This window comes from Brassica napus, chromosome A5 (assembly GCF_020379485.1).
Source record: "Brassica napus cultivar Da-Ae chromosome A5, Da-Ae, whole genome shotgun sequence".
In the NCBI taxonomy this organism is placed as follows: domain Eukaryota; kingdom Viridiplantae; phylum Streptophyta; class Magnoliopsida; order Brassicales; family Brassicaceae; genus Brassica; species Brassica napus.
The window spans coordinates 14,464,143-14,484,072 of record NC_063438.1 but is presented as its reverse complement, the minus strand read 5'-3'; the positions used below and the strand labels follow the sequence as shown (position 1 = coordinate 14,484,072).

Genomic DNA, 19,930 nt, shown 5'->3' with positions numbered 1-19,930 from the left:
TGTTATCTAAGTTTTAAGACTAAGTTTTATGAGAGTTTTCATGAATACAGACACCCAAACATGTTAAAGAGAGTCGAGAAGATGATATACTTTTTTGGTTCTTCATTTGGTGACCTCCATCGGTCCAGATTTGAACAATTTCAAATATATGAAAAAACTTGGGTCTTTTGGATTTTTGTTTGATTTAAAAAAAAACTAAAAGTGATACTTTGAGAACATCATGTTTAAATTTTGAAGTTTCTTTACAGAATGGTACGCATTTAAACATAGTTCAAGAATCAATATTCATGGAAATTCAAAAGTTTACCGAGTGCTCGACCTTTTTTTTTTTAAATGAAATATTATTATCAAAACACAGGTTGATTATTTCAGTATCGGTCGCACAGCTGAAAGAAGTTTTTTTGAAATTGAAACTGGTAAAATTATTTTTCGTTCTACTATTTCACAAGAAATGTTAACTGGGTTGGCTACAGGAAAAAAATGTAAGAAAAATTATATTTCAACAGTAAATGATCTAAATATCCACTGTTTTTTATGTAGTGCTAATAGATTTGCCTTGTTCATAACCTTGAAAGGCTTGTTACTCAAAAGAAGATCAACTTTAATCACTAAGGGCCGATGACCCAAAAAAAAGTGATTAAGGGCAACATTATCGGTGGTTCCATTTTTTGGTCCTTAAAATATTTTTTTTTATGTTTTCTGGTTTTAAAAAAAAAAAAAAAATATATATAAACGTATAGCGGGCCGCCACGTGTTGTGGGGCCCGCAAACAGTGCTAAGGACTCAATGCAAAAGTTCCTTAAAATGGAACATTATGGCATGGTCATTGAGAAAAGGTGGTGGGGGCCACGCTTAAGGACTCTCCCACCACCACCGATAATGTTGGCCTAAAGCCCAGACGAATGCACGTGGCAAAGTAGTAGTTGGGGTCAAAAAAAATATAAACAGAGTGTTATTGGTAAGTGAATTCTCACGAATTTTGAAAAATTTCAGATTTCATTGTTATCAATACTATTAAAAGGGAAGGAGTCTAAAAAAATGTACCTATAAAAGTTGTTTAGACCCTTTCATTTAACTCATTATTTTTTGGTCTTACCTTAAATTTATACTAACAATATGTTACCATATATTTCTCTAACAATAATTTAGTCAATTCTTTTATTTACTTAAATCCCACTCCTAAATCCTAATCATTAATATTACTATATTTATTATTTTGATTTTTAATCGTAAAAGCATTGAAACTAATGTTTTATATTATCACTTTATCATATAATATATGATTTAAAGCAAGATAAATTACAAGACATATATGTGTATATTCTAACTTCCTCTTTCGTTTATAATAAAGTAATCATATCATATATAAACTTTTCCACTAAAATCTCATATCATATACTAAACTTTCAACCGTCTATAGTTTGATAATATTTTCATATTTAAAAATGATTTTTCTGAATTGTAATGTTACCTTCACAAAAATGAAGAAATTCATTGGTTCTATTAAAGCTAACCTGAGTTCACGATATCAGTATTGATTATTCAAGATTTTAAAAATTATTTATTTAGATATTATACTTTTATATACTTTTCAATTAAAACGAATCAATACTATTAAAAAAGAAAGAGTTTTAAAAAATCTAATATAAAAAAGTTGTTAGAGTTATGTATAACTATTTATTATTTTTCTGATAATACATTAATCATTCTAAACATACAATATTTTAAATATTTTGAACAGATCTTAATATTATTTCTTATGATACCTTTACTCAGAAAAATATTTCATCAACCATGTTTTTGTACAATAACGTTAAAAATCTATATCAAAAGGTTGTTGGACCTGATATGGACGTGATGGATCCACATCTGTTCGGATATTTAAGTTCCTAAAAGAATTTGAAATATATGAAAAATCTGAAAAATATCCGAAACACGAAAAGTATCTGAAACTCCAAAAAAATACCAAAAAAATTCAAATACCTAAAAATTTAAAATCTTATTCAAAATCTGACACGATGAACTGAAAAATACCCAAAATTTTATCCAAATACCCAATTTTTTTTTATTTGAAAAATTTACCTGAAATCAAAACTCTAATCGTAAACCAAAAACTTAAAAACAATATCCATAATACCAGAAACATATTCGGAATATCCAAATATACCTAATAAACACATATTTATGATCAGGTTTAGGGTAGGACCCGGACTCAAACAAAAACTTGCGGGTCAAAAAAAACCCAATAGGTTATCTTCTCTCGACCTGAACTAAACCTATAATTTTGGACCGGTTCGGTTTGTTTTTTTGATCCAGATATATTTCTCATGTCGAAAAGAAACTTACGTAAAAGTGTACATATAAAATCTCAAATAAACTAATTTGTAGATTATATAGTTGTTAAAAATTATGTTTTTTGATATAATAAAACTTTGTATTATAATATAATCCAACAACTCCGCGCTTTTCAAGCGCGGGTCAAAATCTAGTTGGTTATTGGATTTCAAAAATCTTAATAAGTTGATGTATATAAATTTTCACAATATACATAACTTTTAAAATTTATCAATTCTTAAAATTCACAAACTCTACACAAATTTATTTTCCAATTACTCCCAAAAAATTATTGATTTATTTTAAATATTTTGCATCTACATTAAATATTTAAGTTTTTAGCTTTATTTATAAAATCGTTTTGATGAATTGTAAAAATCACATCAACAAAAAATAAAATAAAATTGTGGATTTGCACTAAAATTATTGTGTAATTAAAAAAAAATAAACCAGTTTAGATCGGTTTATACTAATTTAAATTGATTTAGACCAATTGAAATTAATTTACAAAGCATTGTTTGCTTTATTATTTTTATTCTTTTACAATATACAATTTAGGGAGGCAAGCTTAACTTTGATAAATCATTACACTCCATTTAGCGAACGTCTTAAACATATTTTTATCTTAGAGAAATCTCTGCAACTTATATTTGACACTATGTTTCCATTGCATAATATTTCATACATCAATTATTTCCTATCTAATGTTGATTAATTTTCTTTTGTATTTCGGGGTTAAATTTTGGAGGAAACTCACTTTCAAATTTTCTTACATCATCATTTCCTATAAGAAAAATCTTAATTAGATATTTTAGATTAATTTATTTTAAATATGACTTATTACGTAGGGTTAGGACTAAAAATTAATGTCCACATTCTTATAAGTAGTTACACCTCTTAAATAGTCGAGACAACATTTCTATTGCCTCTTTATCTTATAAGACAATCTCTGAAGGACTTTGGTAAAAACTATTTTCTTTTTGAATTATTTTTAATTCGAAAATCTGGTTGATTACATTTTTGTCCCTGATTATTATATCTATGAATCAGTTTCTATTTACTAATTCTCCCATTTTTCTTTTTCTTTCTCTCTTCTTCTACGACGTCTTTTCTCTTCCTCTCTGCAACCTTTTTTTTGTTTCTTCTCCTTTCTTCTTCGATGTAAAATCCAATAGTGAAGATTTCTTCTTTCTTTCTTCGTTTTATATCTAAAACTACATAATCAAAGATGGCAGAGAAGCTACAACGGTTATAAAGTGCTTGTGGTTGAACCTGATATTAGATCTGAAAACCAGAAAAAGAAACAGATCAACGGTGGCTCAGCCTGATGTGGCGACGAAGAAGGTGACAAAAACAGAGAAAGAGATCGGATATTCTTAAAATCTACTTAGTTTTAGGGTTTTTATTGTTCTGGTGTTTTTCGATTTAGGGTTGTTAAATATATTTCTTGGTTTTTATGATTTAGGGTTCTTATTGTTCTTGTTCCTTCGTGTTTGTAATTGATTTTCATCTCTAGATCTGGATTCAGTATAACTTGGTATTACTCTCGGTACAACTAACTCAGTAGTATTTAGTAGAACTCAGTAGTACTTAGTATAACTCAGTAATACTTAGTAGAACACAGTATAACTAGTAGAACACAGTATAACTAACTCGAGTAGTAATCAGTTTTACACAGTATAACTCAGTAGAACTTGGTCTAACTGCACTTAGTAGTACCACTCAGTAGTACTTACTTAGTAATACTTAGTAATTAATACTCAATATAACTCAGTATAACATAGTATAACCAGTATAATTCAGTATAACTAAACATCAGTAATACCCAGTAGAACGTAGTATAACTCAGTAAAACTATACTGTATAATTTGAAATTTTGAAATTTTCAAAATTTAAAAATTTGAAATTTTTTATTAAAAAATAATTTCGAAAATGAAAAGGGCAAAACCGGATATTCATGTTTCATTAAAACAATGAGGGTATAGAAGATTTGATAGATCCATAGAAGATTATCTCTAGAGATAATGGGGGCATGGGAAAAGTTGGCTCTAAATAGTCACTTCATTTTTTTTTCTCATTTGTGTCCCTCTAAAAAAGTCATTTTTGTTAAAAAAATATATTATGATAAACCAAGCAATAATATTATTCTATGCAATTTCTATGTGTATTACCATTAGATTCTCTGCACCAGTCATATAATATTTAATCTTTAATCAATCTTTTATTTTTCGAAATCAGGGTGTATATTGTAATAAAAAACTTCACATCCAGAAATTGATATTTTTCAATAATGATATTTGCATGTTCTTCTTTTGAGTATTGTCAATATCTTATACACTAGTCTTGTAGTTACTTCATTATCATTAGAATTATTTTTGATTTATGAAATTTTTGATTGATGATAAGTATTTTAAAATAAATAAATTTTGTTGAATATGAGTATTTTGTAAATACAATTTATTAATATCAAATAACTAAAATTTCCACTAAAGAATTGAATTGCCCGCGCGAATCTGCGGGTTTGTTTCCAAGTGTATAGAAATTTAAACCAAAATTCAATAGATCGGTCAAAAATCAAATGTGCGTAATGTTTGTATCTGGTCAGAGACCGCGTGAGAGATGACACATCGGTTCAGCGTAGAAACATCAATTGAAATTCAAATCCATTTTCTTTTGCAAAAAAAATAATTCAAATCCATTTTACAAGATTTGTCATATAATATTTGGCGTCAAAGCTTCAGAGGTTACGTTTTATTCAAGTTTTATCCGTAACTAAACCTTGTAATGATTTTACAAAAAAACCTAAATCTTTGAATGTAAACATATAAATACTAAATGTCTAAGTCAATGCAACCTAAACACGTTATTTATTTACAGGAAAACATCAGAGACAAAAAAAAATATGAGTTATATATCATCAAGACTTAATATTTAACGTAGAGATTTCAATCATTACTCTCAACTCAAGCCTCAGCTTGTGTTGTGTAACATGCATTTCTCAACAATAATCTTCATAATCGTTATTGTTGTCGTTTTTGCTCTGGGGGTTCTTATAGCCATATCCAATGGATGTGCGACTGGTGTCGTTATAGGAGGAGGTGGCAGTGGGGGTACTGAAGGCGGAGGTGGTGTTGGTGGTGATGACGGTGACTGTGAAGGCGGAGGTTTTGGTGGAGGCGGTGACTGGGGAGGCGGAGGTGGTGGTGGAGGCGGTGGCTGTGGAGGTGGTGGTGGAGGCGGAGAATGATTAAGAAATGAATCGTAACCAGGTCTTATAGTTTGATTAGCTAGACTTCTTCTATAACGCGGTTTGATGTTTATTGTTTGCTTCTTACGGGTCATTTCTAAGTGTTATAGGACAATTTCTTTATTTTGTTAGAATTATACGGATCTTTAAGAAGAAGATTAGCACTCTGTGTATATAATTATGACTTCTTAAAACCGAAGGTAAGAAGTAGCGCAGACTGCTCCCATAAGTTGTAAAATTAATGTTTTGCATGTTTCACGTACAGTTGTTTGTTGTAAAATAAATGTTTTGTAGTTGTGATTTGTGAATATCCATCTAAATAATTAAAATTGCTATCAAAAGTTCAAAAACTACTTATTTTAATTTATTTATTTTATAAATATTTTACTTTATATGAACACGGAAAGTCACCAAGTACATATTTTAATCAAGCAGTCTATGGTTGGAAGAAATCTATAATGTGTGATGGTCATTGTTGTAAAGGCACAAAGAAGAAGAAGTTACATTATGAGTTTTTAAGAAAATTATATATTTAGGCAACAGACACGGACGAATCAATCAGCTAAGACTTGGCTTGACTGCACGCTTTTGTAAGGACATCTTTTTGCCACAATCATAAAGACGCACATATTGGCAGCGGTTAGACCAGCTAGCAACCAGTAACCAGTCCAACCCACTGCGGTTCAAGGTCTTACCGAACCAACGCTTGGTCGAGAAATCATCCGCTAGAGAATCAATGACTGTGATCACTAGATTGTTAAGGAAGCTTACCTGCGCCTAGCACGCTTAGGTAAAATGTTATACCTAAGCTTCTCATACAATATGGGACTTTGTCGTAGAAGTACTCTTGGAGTCCAACGAGTGAAACGCCTCCGCAATGCCAATGACAATGAACTGAGAAGCAAGATGAAAGATTATTCTCGATTCTACGAAATTTTTATGAAAACATTTATGAAAATCTTTGATTTGCTTCTCTTTGAAAAAAATTTATTTTAAAATGATAGATATTATTATAAAATTGATAAAATATGATATAATCTTATTCTTTTAGTAACATTTCATTACTAATTGCAAAATTAGTTGAAAATATTTATATTCAATTTATGACAATTAAGATCTTATTATAATCTTTTTCAAGAGATTTGTTAAATTTTTTTTTTTTTAAATTAAAATATATAAAAGATATCTTATATATTAAAATAGAAGTCATGACTTCTTTTTATGTGTGATATCTTATATAAGATTCATCGTCTCTCTCTTATACAGCAGCGATAATGATGAATTCCATGCCGACTGATCTCATCGTCGAGATATTCTCCAGATTGGCTGCAAAATCAGTAGCCGTATGTTGTTGTGTGTCGAAGCTATGGGCGTCAATACTGAACAGTCAAGATTTCAGAGAGTTGTTCCTGACTAGGTCCTCGTCTCGTCCACGTCTCTTATTCGCCATTCAAGGAACATATAATAACATTTGGAGATTCTTCTCGTCCCCTCAGCCTCATTATTCATCAGATAAGTCGTCTCACGAAGTTACAGCTGATTCTTATATGAAGTATTTGGAAGACATGCGACCGTACTTTTGCAGCTACGCCTCTGGTTTGATGTGTTTCCGTCAATCTAGGTGGATCCGCAAGGAAATGGAATTGTATATAGTGCATGTGATATGTAACCCTAGCACAGGACAATATGATTTATTACCTAAACTGATACTAAATTATTTTGGTGACTCGACAAGCTTTTTAGGGTTTGATCCCGTTGACAGGCAGTTCAAGGTAATGTTCACTGATTATAATGTTCAGAGAATTATAACGTTACGAAGTGGAGAACTGCGATGGAGAAATATCCAGTGCTCTTTACCCCACCAAGGTCCGAATGAAGGGATATGCATCAATGGGATTTTGTATTACTCGGGTTTTACAGGTGTTTCATGGCCGTATTCTCGAATACTAGTTTGTTTTGATGTTCGGTCTGAGGAATTCAACTTCATTGAAGAAGAAGAAGTAGTAGAATGCTTTAATGGGTTTTTGATAAACTATAAGGGTAAATTAGGTTCTGTTAAAACATATTATGATGGCTATACCCTTCAGTTACGTATGTGGGTTCTAGAAGATGTGGAGAAACAGAAACGGTTGGAATATGTCTACAATTTGCCGAAGAATAAATTCTTTGGAGGCACTGTTTCTGTTGTTGGAATGACCGCTAGAGGTGAGATTGTTTTGATATCGGACTATACGTATCTAGTGTTGTATTTTTACTACTTCAATCCCGAAAGTAACACTCTCCAAAGTCTTACAATCCAAGGTTTGTGTAACTTCAGAATCAGTGACGTTAAAGTCTTTGTAGACTATGTAGAGGATCTTAGGTTTGATGTTATGAAGACAAGCCTTCCAGAACAGAAGAGTACAACAACATCATCTACTAAAAAAAAAAAAAAAGAAAAACATCATCTAAAGACGATGATTCCGTTACATTGAGTCCCATAAATACCGACGTCTCATTTTGGAGGCCGATGCTTATGCATGTGGCAGTGTCTTCGAATGTGTGTTTTGAGAATCTTCCCAAAGCTTGGTGGTATGTGTCCCTACTCCCTCTACTAGTTTATTTATTGTCTATGTACTAGTTATATGAAACAAAATCATGATTTCTCTCTGTATCTGACATGGTGTCTGGTTTGGTTTAATGTAGGCTAATATGCATGTTAATTGGTGTGGGCGTGGGTCTGTTTTGTTCTCTCCTCCACATTGCAGTACAACCATAGAACGTTTTCGGCTCTGCTCAGCTCACAGATGGAGGAAGCTTCTCTGGTCCTGGTTTGAAATGTTTACTTGTTTCCAGGTTCTGTACTCACTTTCTTGTCAATCTCTTATGAAACTGTGCTTGTTGGATGCATGAGTAATAAAAAAAACAGTTATTCGATTTTTATTATTATTATTATTATTATTTTGAGGATTTAAACTTGGGAAACAGAGTACTTTTGTGTCGGAATCTTGAATGTAGATGTGTTAAATGACAACTCTTAAGGGAGACGTTGGCCTCGAATGCAAATTTACAGCAACGCCAATGTGCCCGAGATGTTGCAATCCAGTTAAAAACGGAACCAAAGACAAACTTCACTTTTGACAATCTGCACGTGTTTAATTCTTTTGGTCTAAAGACAAACCAAATACAGAGTTCCTTAAGAGTTCCACACGATCCAAGTTTCACTTTTCATTGTTTCCAACCAACACATCTTCAGAAACCTTGTTTTGTGTGTGTCCCTACTGGTGTTGTAGTATGCAGGTTCATCATTCACTTATTAGGTATCGGCATGTCTATGTTTTTTCCGCTCTTTTCATCATAAAAACGAGAAAAACGACGCCCTCAAGACTCGCACAACCATGTGAAGAAAAGGAGGACCGATGCACCAACGCCACTAATTTAAATTTCCTGTACATTTTGTTCGTGCGGAGCTATTACAAGAACTATTTTAGTTATCCATCTTCGATAGCTTACTCAGTTATTCATTTCTCTACCTGCTTTTACGGGCTAGTTTTCCGATTTTTCTGCATCTTCCAGAGTTGAAAAGGCTAACAACCATGGCAGGATATTAGAGATTACATGTTAGTGACAACTCTTTCTCAATATAAATTGTGTACCAAGTGCGGAATCTTTAATCAAAACTCCACCATTTGTTATACTTATTGATAATTTCTAAGCTAATAAATGAAAATAAAAAGGTACAACTGAGACAAGTGACAAAAGTTTGGTTAGGGGGTAGAGAGACAATCAAAACATACTTAGGCAGTAGAAACTGTGAATAGACGAAAGAACCCCATCCTAAAACCTTAAACACCAAGGAAGCATCATAGAAAAATGCTACTAACGGAGCTATCATCATGGACACGCCAAATGGTCTCACCCAGAAGATTAGCAACCGACAATATCGTTAGCTGCGGGAAGTAATTCTTCTCCGCTACTGGTAATGTATTCGTCACTATCACTTCTTGCAGCAAACCGCTCGATAGCCGCTCTATCGCAGGCGGACTGTAAGAAAAAAAAAAACTCTAATCACATACACAAGAAGAAGAAAAAAATGGTGAATTCGAGAGCTCACCTGAAAACCGCGTGCGTGCAGCAAGCGTAAACCTCACGAGCACCCTCCTCATGCAAAAGAGCTGCTCCTTTCACAATGGTTCCTGCAACAAAAACAAAGTGGTTCTTTAGTAATGTTGTTTCGGTCGGGGAACCATCCCTTGGTCACTAACCAGCGGTATCAATCATGTCATCCACCATTACTGCCACTTTGCCTTTAACATCACCTATTAGGTTCATGACCTGTGTGGAACAGAGAGTCACATGTGAAAAAACTTGCGTGGAGGAGGAACGAGTCATTTAGAAAATTTAGAAGTATGACCTCAGCAACATTGTGGCCGTGACGTCTTTTATCAACAATGGCAAGGGGAGCATCGGATAATTTCTTGGCAAAAGCACGTGCCCTAGCAACTCCACCAACATCAGGAGAAACCACTACCAAATCCTTTGATGAAATTGACTTGCTACCAAGATAATCTAGTATCACAGGCTGGAACGTAAAATCATAGAAAATTGACTAAAAAGGAGACGGCGGATATGCAAGGCAGGCCCTAAGATTTTGGAGGCCTATGGCTGTTTCTATGTAAAAAATTTTATTTTATAAATTTGGAGGCCTAAACTTTTTTTCCGGGGGCCTATTCGCATGTCCTGTTGCAATTCACTACGCATTCCCAAGGGCCGGCCCTGCGGATATGTCAAGAAGTTTGAAGGTACACACACACCCACCTGGCAATAGACATGATCCACAGGTATGTCAAAATAACCCATGGACTGTCCTGAATGAAGATCACACGCAAGAACCCGATCCGCACCTGCCTCCGTTATAAGGTTTGCAACCAGTTTGGCAGCAATGGATTCACGCCCTTGTGTCTAGAATATACAATAAGTTTTAAAATTTTGCTTGAAACTTTATTTGCAAAAAAAAAAAGGAGAGATTAATTGTTGGTACCTTTCTATCAGCTCTTGCGTATCCAAAGTAGGGAATCACAGCAGTAACTTTCTTAGCGGAAGCTCTACGGCAAGCATCGACCAAGATCAAAAGCTCCATGAGATTCTCATTAGTTGGAGTGCAAGTAGGCTGCACCAAGAAGACATCGCAGCCTCTAACACTCTCTTTGAGCTGAACGTAGACCTCCCCATCAGCAAACCTCTTGATGCTAATCTTGCCAAGCTCCAAGCCCATAGACCAAGCAATTTCCTTCACAAGAGAGAGAGAGAGAGAGTTAGCAAAAGTATAAGAAGAAAAAAAAAACATGATCAGAAGAAGAAGACTGAGGAGGAAAAAACAAACCTGAGAAAGGGCTGGATTTGCAGTACCAGAGAAGAGCTTGAGCTTTGTGTTGGCTCTACTAGTACTCACTGGTTTCTCCAACCGGGAAGAAGAATCAAAGTACTTTGGAAGTGTCGTCCCGTTGCCAAGATTCAGTGCTTTCGGCAAATTGCATTTCTGGCAAAAAAAAAACAAAAAAAAAATAATAATAAGTTAGAACATAAATGCATTACGCTCATCTCCACAGACCAAATCAGATATCAAACAGAAGATTTTTTGAATTCATTACTGTAGCAGCATCCAAAACAGTCTATAATACGTTTACGTACGTAAATGTGTATGATTGAATTCGAAGAAGATACAAGACAGCTCACCGCCGAATTGGAAATCGAGGAGCGGGAGAAGAGAGACGAAGACGAGGAGGCAAGGTACGACGGAACCTTAACGCCGGGAGGAGAAGTCAGAGCTAGCGACTCCATGCGTTATTATTATTATTATTATTATACGTCGGGGAAGGGAATCTACGCAGTATCAGATTCTCGCCGTAGAGACGAAAAACTGATTCGACGAAGAAGAACAAGGTGCTACTGGTCTCCGAGAATCAGACTTTTTTGTTTTTGTTTCTCTCAGGCGGTGCGGCGAAAGCTTTTTTCACTTTCTCGAGAGTGCAAAACGGAGATACTGTGTCGTTTTACTTGCCTGTTCTCAGCTTACGTGTCAAGTGGAGACTTCCCGTTAAAAGGCAGTCAAAAGATTTTTTCTTTTTGAAAATATTACACTATATGGCAGTTTTCCACTTTCTAATAACAATATAAGCTAGTTTATGTTCTTCACACACTTTCTTTTTTCCGATACACGTTTCACCTCTTCCAATTCATAAAACAATTGAAATCTAATTAAATCTTAACTAAATAAGAAAATAATATTTATTTTTAATCTTTTTAATTTGACAACTTATGTTTTTTTCTCTATTTATTTATCTTTTTCTTGTATCATCAGATTCAGATCTGTCCTCATGTCCTTGAATGATTATTTTTTTGTAAACTAAGCTACATTTGCGTAAATTTATTTTTTTTTGTTGTTGTTTATTTTATTTTATTTTACTCTCTAACATAATAGTTTGAAGTATTTGATCTGTAACTTAGTGCTTTTATTTTCATTTTTTTTGCTATTTTAGACTTTGGACAAGAATCATTTGCTGTTGACAAGATCTTGAAATATATTTCTTTCAGCTCTTTCAAAGAACCCATCTTCTTAAGGAATAAGCTTCATGACTCTTCAACTATTTCTTTGAAGGAGTTTCTAGCTACGTATAAGAAGCGGAGTTCATCAAGTTTTGTAGTTAGAGAAAAGTGGAAGCTACCAACTTAGGAAGATGAACTCAAATAAGCCTTAAGGGCTTGTTGATGTGTCTATCAGTATATCTGTAGAAAGACAATACTTTGGAGGTTTTACTAGTAATGTCTCTGAATTATGTTAATTTAGCATTTGTCTAGAATATGTGAGGTTTTACTGGTAGTGTCTTTGTACTATGTTTATTTAACTTGTGTAGATGGGATGAACGTGAAACCGACATAGATGAGTTCTCATCTTATGATGATATGCTTGCTGCACAAGATTTCACTCACGATACAAGTTAAGAAGGCCAGAGAATATGTATTTCCAAGCTCATCATTTTAGAAAACCTATTAGGTGTACAAGTGAACTAATGTACATAAAAGGTTTTGGAAATGTATGTACATGTGAACAGTGCTAATTATGTGTACATGTTTGATAATTGTGTGTACACGTTCGCAAGTTTTGTTTTTTTGTACACATATATGCCCACAATTTCTATTGTACACATGTACACTCACGGATGTGCACAATTTTGTTGTTGTCAACATATGAGATTATGATAGAGATACAAAAGTTTATCTATTTTTTTTTAGAAATCTTTTTATTATTGAAAGGTTGTGTAATCATTGGCCAATCAATTGTAAAGTGTACATTTTTACCATACCTACAAAAAGATTTCTATGTCATACATCCAAGTTTTTTTTTGTACACATGTACGCCATAATTTATATTGTACACATGTAGACTCACAGATATGCACAATTCTTTTGTTGTGGACATATGAAATTATGATAGCAAAGGGTAGTATTGTAATTTTATATATCTTCTTCTTTATCGACGCTTTCTTTCTACACAATTTGCAGCCATTTTTGTTTTCAGACATGAATCACTATTTTTTGGGATGATTTGCGTTGATTCAACCTTGTTTCTTTATTATTACCATTCAAATATGATATATCCTTGATATAACAACTGATTTTTTTTACTCAAATCACCATAACATAGATGTTTTTTAACTGACTTTGTGGCCGAGTATACTAAACTCGCGGTGGCGGCGAAGTCATGATGTTCCGGTCTTGGTGGTCAGAAATAGTTTAGGATCAAATGAAGGACGACAAAAATGCTAACCCAAGAAAAAATCCAGAAAAGCAAACCAAAAAAAGTTCAATGTTTTCTATGTTTTCTTGGGTCTCAACATTTTAAGAAATTTAAAACAAAAGCAAAAAAAAAAAAAAAATCTTGTTGTTACGCTTAGTTAGGGGCACATATAATGAAAAGCTAACTATATCTATAAGGGTGACACAAAAAGAGCTAATGGTTACACTTTTCCAAGGCCAACAATGTCTTTAACCACCAAAAACTACCATAGTAGCACAAACTGCTATTTTGTGTAATAAAAAGTCAAAAACTGACTCATAGTGTAAATCACTCTTTCTTTTTCAGGAATGTCGCTTTTCTGTATTACTTTTTTTTTGTATAATACGTGGAGATAAACAATATGAGTGATAATGCATATATATACATTGTCATTGGAAATGATTGGAATTTTTTAGAATTATATATTTGACTGTTGTGCATTCATTTGACACATTTTATACTATATATATAGTGAATGAGTGAATTTAATTAATATTATTAAGTTTAGATTAATTATTATTCTAAAATCTATGATTTATTTTATTCACTATTAATACAAACATAATAAAAACTGTTTTTACAATTGTTTCTATAGTATCATATGTATTTATATGTATCTCATCAATTTATATAATGTAATCTAGATATTTAATTATTTCTATAAACAAATTATGTTAATTCATCTATATTTAAGATATTTTGTATGTTTGGAAATATAGATTAGATTAGGTAATTCTATGAATTGTTTCCTTTTAAAAACTTTAATTAAATAAATAAAAAATAAAAAACCATCAACCAATCAAATTGTAACAATTAATCAGAGAGCTCATCTATGAGCGACACATAGCTTATATCACTAAATTGACTTCCCAATTAATATATAAAAGGATAGGTTTACATTGTGGTTAATTTGATTTTCATAATAGGTCACTTTATAAGTTTTAATAACACTCTAAGACACTTTCAGCTCCTTAGACACTTTCTTTTAACTTTATTTTCTTTACTAACTAAAACAGAACTAAATGGGTAACCAATAGGACCCACTAATTATGAATTAGGTGTCCACTTGACACGCTTCTGTCAAACATAAATGCACTTTTTTTTCTTCAAATTTTTGTTTCTCACTTCTTCATCCATAGAATCATCAAAAATAGAAACATGTTTAATCCTTGAATCTTCAGCCATGCTTAAACTTAATCTGCTACCGTGATAAGCCAAGAGCAACGTGACAGAGCAGTGAGGAGAGGTCTATCGGCGACCTCAAACTGCGGCTCCGCCCTGGTAGATCTCTACAGCAATCAGTGTCAAATTCAAGTCGTCTCCTCCTCCCCGTGGTTGCCATGGTTGAGAACAGAGTTGTGGCTGCCGAAATCATCGTCGTATTGGTCGCAAATGAAAGAGAAGCTTCACAGGAGCAACAATGGTGAATTGTTTTTATTTTCACAATTGGTTGTCCTTCAACTTTTGTTTATTTTTCAATTTGTCTCAAATTTGTTCACGAATTTTTCCTTAGACTTTTAATTGTGCAATCCAGACCCAAAAAATATTCTGATTTTACAACATTGGTCCCTGTCATTTTGTTTCTGCCACTGATGTTTCTGATTTTCAAATAAATCCATTTTATTTGGTCTCATATTTCCAAATATATATGTATATATATATATATATTTATATATTTATATATATATATATATATATATATGTGTGTATATATTTAAATGCATCTTAAAAATGATTAATATGAGCTAAATGAGATTATAAATATCTGTAAAATAATAACATATCAATGGTGTATAAATTATTTCTTGTGTATATTGTTTATAATGATATTTGTATGTAAGTCATATGTACATGATACTGTGTACACAAAATTTCTTTATCCATATGTACAATAATCACATGTACACTAGTTAATTAGGCAATGATTCACATGTACACATTGTAAAAAAAAACATCAAAACCATATATTGTATTAAAAATACAGTAAATATTTAGAAAATATAAATTTATTGAACAAAGAAAAAATATATTCAATAATAGACATGTTATCTTCATACCATTTGACATCATTCAACAGTAATATTTAAGTATGATCACATGTACAATGATTCTTGAATATCTATATGTACATGGAATGGTGCACACAAACATTTCGGTATCCACATGTACAACAATGAATATGTACACGGTTTTACGACAAATAATATGTACACAAGTTTTGTTGGTACATTCCGCAATTTTGAGTAACTTGTTTTAGTTCATTTAGATCTCGTTAGGTTTCATTACATATATGCATATATATTGAATTTGTTTGTACAATAATACATAGAGACCGGATAACATTTTAGTTACATATGCAAGAAATCACATACACCTGATAAATTTGTTAGAAAATTTTAAATTTGAAATATTTGAATGGTAAAAATTGTCATGGTATACACATATTTTTTTATTGTCCACATGTACAACGTTTCACCAAATGGAACACATGTACACCGAATTGGACATTGCAGAAATAATGACAATTTATGATTCAAATGATTTTGAGTATCTTATTTTAGTTAATTTAGATCATTTAAAATTTTATTTATGTGTATATATTACATGTAAATGGTTTTTACCATTTTAATTTAGTTTAATTTAGACACTATTTGTTTCATCTTAATATTTTATGATTTTAACTGTACTTACCATTTTAATTTAGTTAATTTAAGTCACTTTAGGTTCTATTTTGTAATATACATTGTCATTGTGTGTTCATATGTATATACCAAGGACAAAAGTGCATCTTTGTAAGTTTAGGATCAATTAAAGAGGACAAATTTGTATATTCAAGAGTTTGGAGTCAATTGACAATAAAGCTAAATATGAAGGGCTTAAAATGTAAATAAAAGAAGTTGTTTGGGTAACGTTCGCTCAATCCCAATCTCAGGCTCGAGTTTCAGTTCACAATGGGAGAAGTTCAATCAAAGCAAAGGATCATGGCGAGAGAAGGTCCTAGTAGGTAGCGGCGGCGATATGAAATCATTGAGAAGATTTGTAATCGTTGAGAACAAAAAGGGCTGCGGTGGATTAGAGCTTGTTGCGGCGGAGCTCGGATGGAGCCATGGATCTTTGTCTCTTTTTTTTTATCAAGGATATCTGTCTCTTTAAGCTTGTAACCATGAATCTCTGACTTTTCAAGCTTGGGATTCACAAAAATAGATGAGCTTGCCGTCGTCTTCTGTCGGAGTAAACCCGTCGTCATCTAAGGTCACGAGCTCTACCACACTGATGCTTCTTAGCTCGGCCACAAGAACGGCAACTGGAATTTTCTTTGCTACTGGTTCAAGCTTGCGGTGCTGGTCGTCGTGGAAGCCTATCTCATTAGCCTCCGTACCTTTTTCTCAATGTTTGTTAGGTAATTGAATATTCATCGGAGAAAGGAATTTTTGTTATTTGTTTTAGTGAAAATTAAAGAACGTCGTGGATGAACTAAAAATGTAGAATTTTAAACTTAAAAGAAAATTTCTTGAACATTTCAAAATTAAAAATATGTAAAAGACAAATCTTCTGACAAAAAAAGAAGAACTTGATTTGAGAAAGAAGAAGTTGATGAGAAAGGGAAGAAGTTGATGAGAAAGAGAAAAATGGGACCCATTAGTTAGCTTATTTAGTTGGTTTACAGATAGAAAGTAGATTGGTTTTTGTTCAAAAAAAAAAGTAGATTTGGTTAAAGAAAACTACCTTAATAGAAAGAAGTGTCTTATAGTGTAATATTAAACTAAAAAAGTGATAAATGTTTCTTAAATAAATGCCAAATAATATACGGATTGTTGGCCGAAAAGACTAAAAGTTGGTTAAATAAATTGCAGGATAAAGAAGAGGCGCCTAACTCTTGTAGCTCATACAGTCAGCGAAGGCACATTAATGTGAAACGCTTGACGAGTTCGAAGCTCGAGTAAGGCACTAAAGAGAGAGAGAGAGAGATAGAGAAGAAGAATCAAAATTGAAACCAAACATGACAAGAACATTAGAAACATATGAGGTATTCCAAAATATCTCCTTTTTATTTTTCCTAGTGTGTAATTGTGTAGTTGGCAGAGAACGACGAAGCTCCTCCACGGTGCAATCGCAGTGGTAATTCGTGATGAACGAACAAGTTCCCGTCACGGTGAAGAACATCTTCGTAACTAAGAACCGTTTTGTATAATTGAAGTGGTTCAAAATCTAATCAACCAAATGTTTACAGTTTTACAGGAGGATTATGTTTGATTGAAATGCACCAGTTTACAAGTTAAAAACATGAAATAGTTAGGTACGATTTGGAACAACGAATACATGGTCAGCTTTTTGTTTGTTTGTTAAGAATGTAAATATCATAAAAATGAAATGTTTAGGTGATACAAAGTGAATTAACAATTTGTTTTAACCTAAAAGATTGATCCTGTGACAAAAAAAAAAAAAAAACTTGAAAGAAAGTTGAATTGATATTTTGTCAAGACCTTTCTGCTTTATATATCAATACATGGTTGGATTGATAAAAAAAATGGAAAGGATACAGAGAATCAAAGATGACATTTCAACTTCTTAGAGCAGTCATAATGTACAACAACAATAAAACGAGATACAAGCCATTACAAAGATACAAAACTCTACAAACAAACAAACAAACGAACTGTACCATCATCATTTATCACTGGAGTTCAAGTAGAAGATAACTTTCATTCAATATCTTCAATCCAATCACCGTATATCAGACTGATTTTCCCCGGTCCTTTCCATTTCTGAAGAGTTCTGATCCCAGGCTTCTGCGTAACCGCACTAGAAGCTCGTTGCAATGCTACTCCACTGTGGTAACCAGCGTCTGAATGATGAGGAAGTCCTGGAGATAAAAGTGTAGTTGTTGTGTCTGAATGTCCTTTTGGGTTTGGTCCTGTTTGCTTTACGTCTGGATTAGGCGATATGCCGTCTTTGCCTTGTCCTTCTACAAGTCCTCCACCAAATCTATGCAACTCTGCCAATCATAAAGACTCAAAACTTTAAAGGTAGACGACTTTGGAACTCCTTAAAGGTCAGCAATTCTAAAACTTGGATAGACTTGGCAAATGATAGCACTCAGCTTAGAGCTTAAGGGTACAATGATCTTTTAATTACATTCTACGATAAAGCAAACAGAGATTCTAGAATGTTTTATACCTGCAGCTCCGTGAGCAAAATGACACTTAGCACCAAAGGGACAATAACCAGTAATCTCCCACTTATTGCAAATCCTTGTCTTCCAGTTTGAAGGCTTCACAATCTGAATTCCAATTCCACCAAGCACTAGGAGGTTGCTATTAGAACCACCAGGGCCTAAACTAATGGCAACGCTCTCTCTATTCCTGGAAGCCTCATCGTGCATAAAAGTACAGCTTTCTCCATAAGGACACCCTTCCTCAGTGTAAAACTTCTTGCAATGCCTTCCTTTAAACGACCTCCCACTCTCGTCCGCCGTCGACGGGATCTGAAACTCTTCCCTCTGCTCAACCGTAGTGGGCGTTCCCGCCACGATCTCCTGCCAGTTCGGCGGCGGACGACGAAGCTCCTCCACGGTGTGAGCGAAGTTGCAGTTCGTGACGTACGGACACGTCCCCGCGCGGAACTTGCAGCAGAGCTTCGTCTTGAAGAACATCTTCCCGATCGCTTTGGTACGGTTGCTCGCGGCGGAGGACGACGGAGACCCTCGACTTTTCTTGTTCGGAGGACCATTCTCGCCGTCCGGATTCACCGCCCAGACGCGATTGTAGTCGTCTTCCGTCGCCCAGACGGCGCTATCGCCGACATTCGGAAACCAATTCTCCGGCGGAGGGTTGTTTGTGGGTATCACGTGAACTACATCTCCGCCGGAATCACGCCGGTGGTGACTCATCGTTTGCCTCTAAACCCTAATTCTGTCCTTTCAATTTGCAGAGATAGATCAGATGGGTATCCTCGAAAAGCATCAAATGCATTGATCAACGACAAGTTTTTTGACACTCAAAGCGATAAAACTGGGAAAATGAATTTGGACAGATGATTGAATAAGAAGTCACTACAAAAAATCGATATTTGGAAACACCAATGATCGCCCCAGAAAATAATCAATATGAAAAAAAGGAATATTCCGAGCTTCAAAGTGAGAATATAATGGGGGAACTACCGTGTGGACAGCGGATAAGATATTTATTAGGACAATAATTTCAAACTGACTAGTAGTACTGTCTAGTGAAAATGAAATTAAATACAGGTTTGAGATTTGGAGTCAGAACACTGTATTAAAATTTGTAATGATTTATTGAGGTAGGCATGGATCAAATATCCAGATTTTTGTAGGTATATCTGATCCGTTTCATCTTAATAATCAACTAACCAATTCGATTTGATTCGATCCATAGCCATCCAGATATTTGGTGTTTTGGATATCCGGAAAATTTTGGGTTTTAAACTTAATATCCTATCTGATCCGTACAAACATAAAATTAAAAATTAAATAAAAATCCAAATCATATAAAATAATAATATTTTATTATAAA

At 33.5% G+C, this 19,930-nt stretch overlaps 4 protein-coding genes across 4 annotated transcripts; 2 read left to right on the top strand and 2 right to left on the bottom strand.

Moving 5' to 3' along the window:
- Positions 1-5,323: 5,323 nt before the first annotated feature.
- On the top strand, positions 5,324-5,581 carry LOC111199401 (glycine-rich cell wall structural protein 1.0-like). Its single transcript, XM_022689447.1, has one exon. The coding sequence runs from the start codon at positions 5,324-5,326 to the stop codon at positions 5,579-5,581; it is 258 nt and encodes an 85-aa protein (XP_022545168.1).
- Positions 5,582-6,956: 1,375 nt separating this feature from the next.
- On the top strand, positions 6,957-8,357 carry LOC125608902 (putative F-box protein At1g33020). Its single transcript, XM_048779532.1, has one exon. It carries the CDS (start codon positions 7,129-7,131, stop codon positions 8,053-8,055), a length of 927 nt encoding a protein of 308 aa, XP_048635489.1. The 5' UTR covers positions 6,957-7,128; the 3' UTR covers positions 8,056-8,357.
- A 756-nt stretch (positions 8,358-9,113) lies between these two features.
- LOC106429574 (ribose-phosphate pyrophosphokinase 2, chloroplastic-like) lies at positions 9,114-11,541 on the bottom strand. The gene is made up of 8 exons (XM_013870322.3): positions 11,297-11,541; positions 10,944-11,099; positions 10,602-10,850; positions 10,379-10,522; positions 9,975-10,142; positions 9,826-9,895; positions 9,675-9,756; positions 9,114-9,604 (listed from the first exon to the last, which is right to left on the bottom strand). The coding sequence occupies exons 1-8, from the start codon at positions 11,399-11,401 to the stop codon at positions 9,424-9,426; spliced, it is 1,155 nt and encodes a 384-aa protein (XP_013725776.1). The 5' UTR covers positions 11,402-11,541; the 3' UTR covers positions 9,114-9,423.
- A 6,394-nt stretch (positions 11,542-17,935) lies between these two features.
- LOC106429564 (zinc finger CCCH domain-containing protein 12-like) lies at positions 17,936-19,600 on the bottom strand. The gene is made up of 2 exons (XM_013870310.3): positions 18,576-19,600; positions 17,936-18,393 (listed from the first exon to the last, which is right to left on the bottom strand). Exons 1-2 carry the CDS (start codon positions 19,285-19,287, stop codon positions 18,101-18,103), a joined length of 1,005 nt encoding a protein of 334 aa, XP_013725764.1. The 5' UTR covers positions 19,288-19,600; the 3' UTR covers positions 17,936-18,100.
- Between the last annotated feature and the right edge of the window lie 330 nt (positions 19,601-19,930).